At 50.5% G+C, this 12,299-nt stretch overlaps 1 protein-coding gene across 5 annotated transcripts in view; it reads left to right on the top strand.

Annotated features, from left to right (window-relative positions):
* OXNAD1 (oxidoreductase NAD binding domain containing 1) overlaps positions 1-12,299 on the top strand; it is a 44,195-nt gene that overhangs the window by 22,129 nt on the left and 9,767 nt on the right. For all 5 annotated transcript variants that reach the window (XM_040263574.1, XM_040263593.1, XM_040263582.1 and 2 more), the window contains exons 5-6: positions 3,267-3,373; positions 11,288-11,429. In XM_040263574.1, coding sequence (XP_040119508.1) covers positions 3,267-3,373; positions 11,288-11,429 — 249 coding nt within the window. The remainder of the gene's footprint in view (positions 1-3,266; positions 3,374-11,287; positions 11,430-12,299) is intronic.

The raw sequence follows: 12,299 nt of genomic DNA, 5'->3' as shown, positions 1-12,299 counted from the left end.
CACGGAGCTGGCTCCAGGACGAGCCAGGCTGTGTGCCTGTGCCCAATGTGGGTTTGACATGCTGAGTCCCGGGTGGACCCAGAACGGAAGCCCCAGCTGCGGGAGGCAGCTGCTTTGGCAGGGCCCCTGAGTGAGGCACAGCCTTCTCCACCTCAGCCCCGCTGGGGCCAGGCTCCAGGCTCCAGAAGGGTTGTGGAAGGAAGGAGCGTGGTGGGTTTAGTCGTGCGTGTCAGTGACTTTGCCTTCGGGACAGAGCTCTCAGGCGGCCAAGGGCCAGGCAGACCTGGGTGTGACTCTGGGCTCAGCCATGCCCGAGCACATCACCGACCCTTTCTGTTTGCTCTTCTGCAGAATGGAGGGTAATAGTCCTGTCTCTTGGGGTGGAATGTGGTTGTCCGTATTAGCTGCGTGAATTAATGTGCATTAAGCGTCTGCCTCGGAACCCAGAGTGCTCCTGCGCTGGGTGCCCCTCAGGTGCTGGCTGTCGTCACGGAGATTGTAGCTGTGAGCTGGTAGTTGGCAGAAAAGGAGTGCCGCGTCGGGGTGAAGGGACAGTAGCTTTGGGAGTGCTTGAGGGCCTTGGCCTGGAGGCGGAGAGCGAGCAGGGCTGAGGCTCCTGCTGAGGAATGGGAGGAGGAGCAGAGAAGGGGCAGGGGGACCAGGTCAGGGAGGCAGGGGGGGCGGGGGAGTTCCGGGTCCCATGTCCCAGGCAAGGGGGAGGCCTCGGGACGTGCAGAGGAAGTCGGAAGCGTCCGATTCAGAGAGATCAGGGAGACTGAGAACTGAGGCGGGGCGTTGAGTTTGGTTGTTGGAGAAGATGCCCCCCAGCCCTGGGGGAAGTCACAGGAGGGCAGCAGCCAGGTGACCATGGGCACCGAGGGCGTCATGGGGGCAGGGAAGGTTTTGTTGGAGAGAAGAGTATTAGTAGATTCTGGGGTTAAAGGCTGGATTTCCAAAATAAAGACAGTATGGCTTTTAAGTTGGTTCTAAGCAAAATAACGTGGAGACTGTGGTTCCAAGGCCACCGGGCTGCCCGTGAGAACCGCCCCCTGGGTTTGGGTGCTCGGCCTTCAGGCCCTGTGGCGGCTGTGATGGTGTGACCTGTGCGGTGGTGCACGGATCGAGTGTAGGATTGCCTGGTAATGGCTGATGCACACTGGTGGCCTCGTTACCATTCATTAATGTAGGAAGCTACAGGCGACGCTTGCTGAGCACTTCCTCAGGGGCAGCAGTGCTGCTCACACAGGCTTTGCATGAGGCGCCCCTCCCGCCAGCTCTGTGAGGGGCGAACGCTGTTCTTGTCACCGAGCTGAGGGGCCGGGTTCACACGTGTGCCCAGGCTCACACGGCTGGCCCATGGTGGAGCCAGGCTGCGGCAGCTGCACTGTGGCTGTGGGGCCCTGGCTGCAAACAGCCATCCTCTGCTGCTTCCTCTTGTCGGCTGAGTTGTTGAGGAGGGGCCGCTAGCATCGGGCATCGTGTCTGATCAGTTGGAGGGTCTGAGGCGCAGGCTGGACGTGGGGGAAGGCTGGTGGGAGCTGAGTGAGGTGGCCTTCCAGGCAGGGTGGGTGGGGCTGGGATCACAGAGGCGCGGGCAGAGCCAACCTGACTTGCTCTCAGGGACAGGAGAGAGGGCTGGTGAGAACGCTGAGAAAGGTCCTCAGTGGCGGGGGTTTTACAGGAGCACGAGAAAGCCAGCACCTTTTCAGAGGTGCTTTGCGGTCGGGGAGACCACCAGCATCTGGAGAACTTTCCTGTGGAATTTTAGGAGTTGTCTCCCACTGCTCATTTGACTAGACTTGGTCCTACTGGAGAAAAGGGGCTGGATGAGGTCACATTCGTTGGAAGGACTCATGTTGAAGCTGAAACTCCAATACTTTGGCCACCTGATGCGAAGAGCAGACTCATTGGAAAAGACCCTGATGCTGGGAAAGATTGAAGACGGGAAGAGAAGAGGACGACAGGATGAGATGGTTGGATGGCATCACCAACTGGACGGACATGAGTTTGGGTGGACTCTGGGAGTTGGTGATGGACAGGGAGGGCTGGCGTGCTGCGGTCCATGGGGTTGCAAAGAGTCGAACACGATGGAGCGACTGAACTGAAACTCCCATTAGGAAGGGAGGCCCCCTGACCTTGACTGAGCCCCGGGGCGCCCCCTGGTGGAGCTGAGAAGGTAACACAGGCAGAAAGGCTGTATTTGAACGCCTGCTGCTGGTGGGATTTGCTGCCAGAAGTGGAGTCCAGAGCAGTAGGAGGTGGGGAGTCTTACTGTCTTCTCTCTCCTGTTGTGAAGAAGTCCCAGCTCTGGGAGGAGGAAGAAACAAGGAATGTCGGAAGTAGAACCATGTGGAGCTTGAGGAATGTGGGGCGTGGATGACACTGAACTGAAGAGGGCCTGACTCAGGCCTTTTTAGAATTTTCTGAAAATCAGACACGTCATTTAAATCAGTGCTTCTCTAGCGACCTGTAGCAAAAGGCTGTTTTCGTTGCTGTTTGAAGGTTGTGAACTGTTTGTATCTTGTAAAATACAATAAAAATGAACTGGAAGAGATAAATGAAGGAAACAGAGACACAGGGAGCACACGCCCAGTTTGTTGTCTGTTGTCAGAGCCAACAGAGACAGTTTACTCTTCGAAATTGCTGAACACAAAGTTTCTAAGTGTTTGCTTTTCATTTCTGAAGTCAGCGTGACTTGGACTTGGGCAGGCTCAGGACAAACACAGGCTTGCGGCTGACCGTGGCTCTCATTAGCGTGTTTGCTCCAGAGCAGTCAGGCTGCAGGCAGGGCCTCACGGGGCTGGCGGGGACAGGGGTGGTGGGGACCGCTGTTTCCAGAGCGCCCAGCCCGGTGCTGGCACGCGCTGCACACTCAGCAAATACACGCTTGTTAAACAGTCCCCTCAAGAGACAGTTTTTATACGCAGAATAAAATTCAGTGAGTATGATAGCAAGTCTCCCCAAATAATTGAAGTTTGTTCATCTGGTGGTAGGCAGAATTCTGAAGCAAAGTATGCTTTACCTTGTTTTACAATTTTTGAAAACCACATCTTTATAGAGTTAAAAAAAAAAAATGGAGTTACTAGAAAGCCAGTTTGTTTCTGAGTTGAGCACCCCTATGGATGCGAGTCTGAGTGAACTCTGGGAGTTGGTGATGGACAGGGAGGCCTGGCGTGCTGCGATTCATGGGGTCGCAAAGAGTCGGACACGACTGTAACTGAACTGAACTGAACGGAACCTCAGGCAGCATCATCTTTTGGTTCCAGGTTGTTTCGGCAGCCAGGGTGTGTGGAGTAGCCAGCGAGTCACCGTCGGTGAAGAGGCTCCGCCTGCTCGTTGCTGATAAAGACTTTTCTTTTAAGGCCGGCCAGTGGTAAGTGGCTCTTCTGTTTTTTTAGCATGTGTGGTCAAGGTGCCATCAGACACCAGAGCTTCTTTTTCCTTCTCGGAAGGACTTCTGTGACTTCTGTTGATACCGGGGAAGAGGAATTCTAGGGTGTCTCCCTTCAGTCTGAGCCTTTTCCTGGCATGGAGAACCTAATTCCTTTCCTAGCCTCAGGGCCCACCTTGGTTCTGAGCCCCGGAGCCTCTCAGCCGTAGATGAACGTTGCTGCCTTGAGTGTCCAGAGGGAGACAGAGCTGCGAGTCGCAGTCTGGGCCTGACAACTCTGACAGTTAGTTCTGCCCCGCAGGCCTGGCTGCCGATAGAGTGCACTGCAGTCGCCCCTCTGCTTCACCTGTGTGTTGCTGGGGGTGGATACGTTTCTAAAATATCAGCCTTCATGTCAAACGCCTAGTAAACGCAGAAGTCTGAAACTGACTATGGTAACCAGGCTTGTCACAGAGGTGCCCACCCTCTCTCCTGAATTCTGCAGTCTTCACGCCTTGTCTGGGTGGAGTTGAAATAGCTTTTGCTGAATTTGTTAGCAGGACCCTCCCCCTGCATTAGACCCAGCCTGCATCGTGCTCATGGCCGAGGGCTGGTCAGTATGCTGACAGGGGAGCAGCCCAGCTGTCCCAGTGTTCCTCCGAGGGGCCTCACTGAGCGGCTGTGGAAGTTGGGTAGTAAAGAACACAACCCGTGTTTCCTTAGGAAAGGTGTGTTTGGGTGTCTGTTTCCTTTATTTAAATCCAGCTTTCATTTCTAAATGAGTTTCTGGCATGTCAATCTTGGTCGTCTTTCTTAGGAACCACTTGACTAATTTTGGCAGTCCATCTGGAAATGTGGTTTTGTTAGGAGGAGGATGTGTGATAATAGCAAGAGTTAGCAGGCTTGTGTTAATAGTTTGCTTTGAATTTAGAACCAGAAAACAAGATGCTGATTGCAATAATTTGCGCTTGTGAAGCAATTTACTGCAATCTTTGCACATGTTCAGTGATACATATTAAGTGCATTTGGGCTGTTTCGAGGGGGGTTGGCAACGTTTTTACCCTTCAAAACTAGTTTAGCAGTTATTGCGTTGAAAAGTGCAAACTTCAGTTATAAGGATCTGCCTTTCCACTTTCCCTCGGGGAGGCGTTCGTATTTGTGTGCCTTCTGCTTGGAATGGTGCCTACTCTGACCCCGGTGTCCCGATTAGAGAAAGCTGTGCCTTGGTTATCCTGCTGCCCCCGCGGTGTGTGTGCGAGGATGGTAAGAAAACGTCGTCATTTCCTAGCGATATGCACAGAAATAGGGTCTCCCCCTGAGCCTCAGCGGAAGACTCCCCAGGGTGGCGCCGTGGACACCGCGTCACTGGATGGCTCTGGTAGCCCTGTCCGCGCGACGCTGGCTCAGTGCATGCCGGACAGAGGGCGGTGGGGCGGGGTCGGCTCCCGCTGGCCCGTGTTTCCCTGCCAGGCGAGTCGGTCCCTCGTCCCTGGCGTCGACCGTCTTCTTGAGAAGGCTGCTGCCTTAACAGGCTCTGGACGCTGTGAGCTCTTCAGCCGTGTGACTTGGTGGTTACCGAGGTGGGTGGCTTGCTCGCAGTCTCTCTTAGATGGTTGGCTCGCCTGTCACCGCACGTGGCACTCGGGGGGAGAGAGGAGGGAGCTGCCGTGCGCTCGCGGGGTTGGGGTGGTCGGAGAGAGAGCCGCTGGAGCCGTGACCCCTCGTCCCGGGACTCTGGGCCGGTGGGCCCGCCTTCTGCCAGGCTCCGGGGGGAGGTGCGGAGCCGCCTCTGAGCGCGCGAGTGCACGCTCTGCGGCCTTGGGCCCTGACCCGCGGGTGGACACTCCCAGCCTAGACCAGTGGTGGTCCTCCGGGGCTGTTGGCTGCTGGGGTTCCTGTACTGGGAGACAGCTCTCAGATCTCACGCCGTCCTGTCCAGAGAGAAAGGGAGAACTCCTTCAGACCAGTTGCCCGCACGAGCAGGGCTGAACCTTCCGGGCTTCTCCCACCAGGAGCTCACGGCTTAGCACACAGCTCCCTGGGGAGTCCTGCTCTGGACCTTGATTGGAGCTCCCCTGACTTAGAGGGCAAGGATGGAGCTGGGCATGGCCCCAACAGTCTCCCCTTGCCCGTGAGTGCCCGGGGCTGCCAAGTTCAGTGCCCCTGGGTGCTGGTGCTATGGGCGGGTCCATCCCGGGGTCTGTGTCACGCGTCCCAGTTTGCTGCTCTGCCCTTCCACCTGCCACCCTGCCCTTCTACCTGCCGCTCTGCCTTCCCACCTGCCGCTCTGCCTTCCCACCTGCCGCTCTGCCTTCCACCTGCCACCCTGCCCTTCTACCTGCCGCTCTGCCTTCCCACCTGCCGCTCTGCCTTCCACCTGCCGCTCTGCCTTCCACCTGCCGCTCTGCCTTCCACCTGCCGCTCTGCCTTCCCACCTTCTGCTCTGCAAGGTGGGTGGCTTCCTTTTTGCTCTGGGCTTCGGTTTCCATGTTCTTGAAGAGAAAAGAGTAACACTTCGGTGTTGGAGGATATGGGAGGCATTTGGCACAGTGCCTGGTGTTTATGCGTTTGTTTTGGGTGTCTGTTGTAGCCAGTGCTTTGCTCAGGCCGTCAGAGAGCATGCGTGCTGGTGAGGTCCTCTGTGAGGCGTGTCCGTGGGGTCCCGGGGACAGGCTGAGCTCCTCGCCAGCCTCCTGTGCACCGAGGCTGCTGCGGGAAGAGCAGCCGGCCTGTGAGGAGTGGGCAGGCGCACGCCGCCGGTGCCCGCTGCACGCCCGGGCTGTGTGCAGAATGCACCGGGGAGCAGGCGACGCGTTTCTGAGTGGGGCAAGCTGTGTCTCTGACTTCATATGAGAGAACAGGACTTCACGCTTGAAAGTGCTCGGGGTAAGGAGGTGAGAGGAGCCAAGTTAGAGAGCTAGGGCTCTCCGCCGCCTGCCAGCTGCACTGCAGACGTGAGCACGGCGGCGCCACAGCCCCGACTCAGGCCCACGTGGGGCGGTGCCGCGCTCCTGGGAGTCTCTGCAGATGGTGTCCTCCTCCACAGCCTGTCTGATGAGCACTGCCTTTCGGGACTCCTCTGTGAAGTCTTTCCTGATGCCTCCATCCCTGGTGGAATTAACTTCTTTCTTTTTCCTCCCCTCTCCTCCCCTCCGCATGTCCCACCCACCCCCAGCAGAATTTTTAAAAAATAAATGTGGTAGCTTTCTGTTTCCCTGATAACATCAGGGTCACATGTTGGAGCTACGCAGGTGTCTGCGCTACGCACGAGCGCTTCCAGACGCATCTCAGGTGACGCTGCCTTCTCTCTCCCAAGCGGATTCCGCATCTCAGGTGACGCTGCCTTCTCTCTCCCAAGCGGATTCTTTCATGCTAGTGGCCAGTTATGTCTGACTCTGCGACTCTCTGAACTGTGCCGTACCCGGCTCCCCTGTCCATGGCATTCTCCGGGCAAGAATACTGGAGTGGGTTGCCATTTCCTCCTCCAGGGGATCTCCCTGACCCAGGGATTGGGTCAGACCCAAGGGGTCTTCTGTGTCCCCTTTATTTCAGGCAGATTCTTTGCCTGCTGAGCCATCAGTTAATCTTCCTCCCATGAGGGAGGTTTGTGGGGCAGGAACCAAGACAGACTTGTGTCTTTACTGCCAGCACCAGCCTCCGTGCCTGTACATGGCTGGCAGACGGGCTGTCTGTCGTGTGCCGAGTCGGGCGGCTGAGAGTGGTGATCTCAGGGTGACGCAGGGTCCCTCGGCTGCGGCCCGTGTGCCCGCTGTGTGCTGGGCCCTGGGGCGGGACGGGGCTGCCTGTGCCACGGTAGACGCGGACACGCGTGCTTCGCTGCGACGAGGCCCTTTCCCTCTGCTCTTCATGTACTCACTGTGAAGGACAGCATTTTTAACGGTGTGTGCGTGAGTGTGTGTGTGTGTGTCTCTAAAACTTACTCTTTCTTGGAAAGATGTTTTACTAAATATGTATTGTGATATTTTCTTAAGCCTATTCAGATGCGGTTCTTCTGTAGCATTTCATGAAGGAGTCCTTTTCCCTAAAGGTGGAGGGTTTCCAGAGTTGCTAGAGAAGAGGGATTCCCCCTCAGGTGCTGGAGAAAAAGGTCTCTATCAGCATCAAGCAGCAGAGGGTGCTATAGTTTAGGAAATAAAGCAGCAAAAGTAGCTCAGAGATTAGTTTTTTTAAACACGGACGCTGGAAATGCCATTCCCCTCTTCTCTGAAAGCATACAGCAATGGTGTTAGTGCTAACTGTCGTCTTTTAAAATTTGTATCTTGTCTGAAATGGAAGGGGAATTATTCATGGGAAAGAAGGAAGTAAATACAGGCAGAAAAAAACCTGGGGACCTTTTCTGGAGCACTTCCTGCCCAGAACTTGTTTTCTAAGACTAAAAAATGACCAGGTACCTAAGGCCAGAGTTGAGAAGAGAACAGCTTCTAAGGCCATAGATCAGATCAGGAGAGGACATCAAGTGCTTTTCTCTCCCGAGCGCAGGGGATGAGACTGTTGCCTATTTTAAATTATACTGTCTGTCCTTCAATGGCTGAGGAGCAGCTCTAATGGATACATGAGTTTCCTGGACGTGGGGATGGGAATTTTCTGTGGTCTCAGTTGGTAGTAAATTTCTCTTTCCTTGGTATGTGACTAGATGTATTGCATTTCCTAGAACCCTCACCCCAAAAAAGTTTGTGGCGTGCAATTATTGATGGCTTGAAACTCACAAGAGTTCTCCACTCCAGGAGAGTGCTTAGAAGCGAAGAAGGCAACGTGAGACTGTCAGAATTTAGGAGGCTGCATCAGCCTGTTCAATGCCAGCAAGAGAGTTTTGTTGATTTCTTTTTCACATTTAGGAAACTCTTTTATCAAGATAAACGTATCATAAAATCCACCCATTTAAAAGATACAGTGCAGTGATTTCCAGTATATTCACAGAATTGAATTCATAGTATATTGTAGAATTGTGTGGTGATCAGCCAGTCAGCTTTCAGCACATTCTCATGATCCCAGAAAGAAACTCGGCCCTGAATATCATTCACTCCCCACCCTCACCCGTAGGCACCCGCTCTTCTGGTTTCTGTCTTTCATGGATCTTCCTGGTCGGGACATTCTGTGTCAGTGGAATGACGTAGTGTGTGGTCTTTTTTTGTGACCGGCTTCCTTCACTTCGGTCAGTTCTCTGACTTCCCTGGTGCCTCAGACGGTAAAGCCTCTGTCTATAGTGCGGGAGACCCGGATTCAATCCCTGGGTCGGGAAGATCTCCTGGAGAAGGCAAGGGTGCCCCACTCCAGTACTCTTGCCTGGAAAATCCCATGGGCACCGGAGCCTGGCAGGCTGCAGTCCACGGGGTCGCAGAGTCGGACACGGATGAGCGACTTAACTAACTAACTAATGACAACTGAGGTTGAGCGATTTTTCATGTACTTACTACCCATTTATGTGTCTTTGGAGAAATGTCTGTAAAGTCCTTGGCCCACTTTTGAAATGTGGTTTTATTGTTTATGTGTCTGTGCTGGGTCTCTGTTGCTGTGTGGCCTGCTCGCTCGTTCTGGGGAGCAGGTGCTCCCAGGTGTGGTGCGTGTGGTTCTCATTGCTGAGGCTTCTCTGCTTGTGGAGCGCAGGCTCCAGGCGTGTGGCTCAGGAGCTTGGCTCCCAGGCCCCGGAGCGCGGGCCCGAAGTCGAGACACGCAGGCTTAGTTGCTCCTTGGCCTGTGGGGTCTTCCCAGACCAGCGTCTCCTGCACTGGCAAGGCAGGTCCTTTTCCACCAAGCCACCAGGGAAGCCCCCTTTACCCATGTTTTGAATCTTCTTTTTATTACTATATTCTGTATATAAATTACTTGTTAGATACATGATGCAGAAATATTTTCTCCCATTCCAAGGGTCATCTTTTAACTGTCCTGATGGTGTGTACTTCTGTGCGGCACAGAAGTTTTCATTTTATGCAGTCGAGTTTCTCCAGTTTCTCTTTGACTTTTGTGTTTTAGTGTCATTTCTAAGTAACTGGCCGTGAAGAGTCACTCCTGTGTAAGTCTGGGTTTATAATTTTAATGTTTATATTTAGGTCTGTGATCTAATCAGAGTTAATGTTTGTATATGGTATAAGGTAGAAGTCCAACTATATTCTTTTCCAGTTACTATTCACTTGTCCTAGCACTTTATTTTTTTAACTGAAGTATAGTTGATTTTCAGTGTTGTATTAGTTTCTGGTGGACAGCACAGTGATTCAGTTATGTGTGTGTGTGTGTGTTTATTCTTTTTCAGATTCTTTTTCCTTTATAGATTATTATAAAAGCATCACCACTTACTGAAAAGACTCTTCTTTTGCATTAAATTGTGTTGGTAGCCTTGTTGAAAATCAGTTGACCATAAAACTAAGTTTATTTTTTGGTTCGGTCTTTTGCCTTCGATACCTGCCTGTCCTAACACCAGTACCACAGTGTCGTCATTGCTGTGACTTAAAACAATTTTCAAACCAGAAGGTGTGAATCCTCCAAATTTATTCTTCTTTTTAAAGATTATTTTGATGATTCTAGGCTCCTTGAATTTCGTATCAGTTTTATTATCAATTTATCAAAAAAACCAGCTAGGGTTTGATAGGCATTGTATTAAATCTGTAGATCAATTTGGGAACTATTGCCATCTTAATAATATTAAGTCTTCCAGTCCATGAATATAAGAAGCCTTTCTGCTTAGTTAGATCTTCTTTCTGTTTATTTAGGTCTCTTTGATTTTTTTCAATAATGTAGTTTTTAGTGTATAAGTCTTACACTTCTTTTGCGAAGTTTATTCCCAATTATTTTATTACTTTACTATAAATAGGACTTTTTCTTAACTTTACATTTAGATTGTTCATTGCTAATGAGTAGAAATACAGTTGGTTTTTATTATTTATTTTATATTCTGCAACTTTATTTGAAGTTGTTTATTAGTTCTCATATATTTATAGTAAATTCATTAGGATTTTCTAGATATAGTGTTATGTCATCTGCAACTTCTTACTCTTTAATCTGGATGCTTCTTATTTCATTTTCTTGCTTAATTGCCTTGGCTAGAATGTCTGGTACAGTGTTGAGTAGAATTGGTCAGAGCAGACATCTTTGTCTTGTTTCTCTTCTCAGGTGGGGAATTTTCAGCCTTTCAGGGTTAAATATGATTAGATATTTTGTAGTTATCTTTATCAGGCTGAGGAAATTACCATTTATTCCTGGTTTGTTGAGTGTATTTATTATGTAAGGGTATTGAATTTTGTCGAATGCCGGTTTTGCATCTGTTGAGATGATCACATGGATTTTGTCCTTCATTGTGTTCAGTGGTTTAAGTCATTGATGATTTTCATATGTTGAACCAATATTCCTGAGAATTTTGCATCTGTATTCATAAGGGATGTTGATCTGTAGTTTAGTGATATCTTTGTCTGGCTTTAAGTATTAGAATAATACTGACATGGTAGAGTGAAGTGGAAAGTGTTTTTTTCTGTTTTGGGGGGAAGTATTTGTGAAAGATAAGCATTAATTCTTCTTCAAATGTTTAACAGAGTTCACCTCTGCTGCCATCTGGACTTACCCTTATGGGAAATTTTTAAATTATACTAATTCAGTCCATTTATTATGGATCTGTTCAGATTTTCTGTTTCTTCTAGAGTCCAGTTTGGTAGTTTGTGTTTTTCTAGGAATGCATCTATTTCATCTGAGTTAGCCTTTTTTTTTTGTCTTACAGTTATTCATAGAATTCCTTTATAATTTTTTTTTTGGTGAACTTGGTGATAATGTCCCATCTTTCATTCTTGATTTTAGTAATTATATTTTTCTCCTTTTTTCTTAGTCATTCTAGCTAAAATTTTGTTGGTTGTGTTTACCTTGCACTTTAAAAATTGCATTAATGATAGTCAATTTATCTGCCTTTCCTTTTAGGGTTGATTTTTTTATCCCAGGAGTCTCTGTGGTTGGTGGGTTCTCAATATGCTCCAGCCCTAGGCTGCTGGAGCAAGAGAGAATGATAGAGCTGGCAGTGAAACAGACAAACCACCCTCCTGCTCTCTGGATCCACAATCAGGTGAGCAAACCTCTGGTTAAACTTGGAGATCTGGGCTCTCTGCCTCTCGCAAAATTCAGCTCACTTAATCCACCTAAGGAACCTAGGCTTGGGTGCAAAGGGTACACGCTCAGAGAGCTCCCTTCCGTCCAGAACTCAGATTCCAGAAGGGGTACAGGAGCAGCATATTTGTTTATTTTTTACTTTTTGGCCGTGCCACATGGCGTGTGGGGTCCCAGCTCCCCAACCAGGGACAGAACCTGCACCCGACGCAGTGGAGGGTGGGGTCTTAACCCGGGGCCCCCAAGGAGGTCCCCAAGAAGCAGGGTCACGTTGGTGCACTGAAGGGTGATGCAGAGACACCCTGGGGTCGGGAAACTCCTTCTGGGTCACCAGGCAGTATTCAGTGGGATCCTTCTACAGAATTAAGGCATTTTACTGTATATGTAAGTTGTTGAAAATGGGCTCTCTGGGTGTCTTGTCAGTGGTGATTCTATTAATCAGATTATTTTGTCCTCACTGTCCTAAGTGAAGGGAATTAAGCTCCCGTTCTCTCATTATTTGGGGGGGAAACAATCTCTGATTACACACTTGTCCTGCCCAGACCTGAACTCTGCTAACCCCGTGGTGCGGTCGCCTCTCTATTTCAGTCTCTGGAAAGCTCTTCACTCATGAGTCTGAGATGGAGTCCACGTTTTTTGCTAATAACTCGTGGTTCACCGTGGGACTCAGCACAGCCCTCTGATGCTCCTCACTACCTGCTAGAATTCTGATAACAAAGAGTGAGCTCAGGAAGGATTTGTCTTCTTGATTTTTGATCCTTGTCTTTTTTTTTTTACTGCCATCCCCTTCATTTCTAGGGTGTGCCTTCTTCACTTACCAACAATCTCC

Source organism: Oryx dammah, unplaced genomic scaffold, assembly GCF_014754425.2.
Source record: "Oryx dammah isolate SB20612 unplaced genomic scaffold, SCBI_Odam_1.1 HiC_scaffold_2, whole genome shotgun sequence".
NCBI lineage: Eukaryota > Metazoa > Chordata > Mammalia > Artiodactyla > Bovidae > Oryx > Oryx dammah.
Note: the sequence above shows the minus strand (reverse complement) of the source record. Positions and strands in the feature narration are given on the sequence as shown.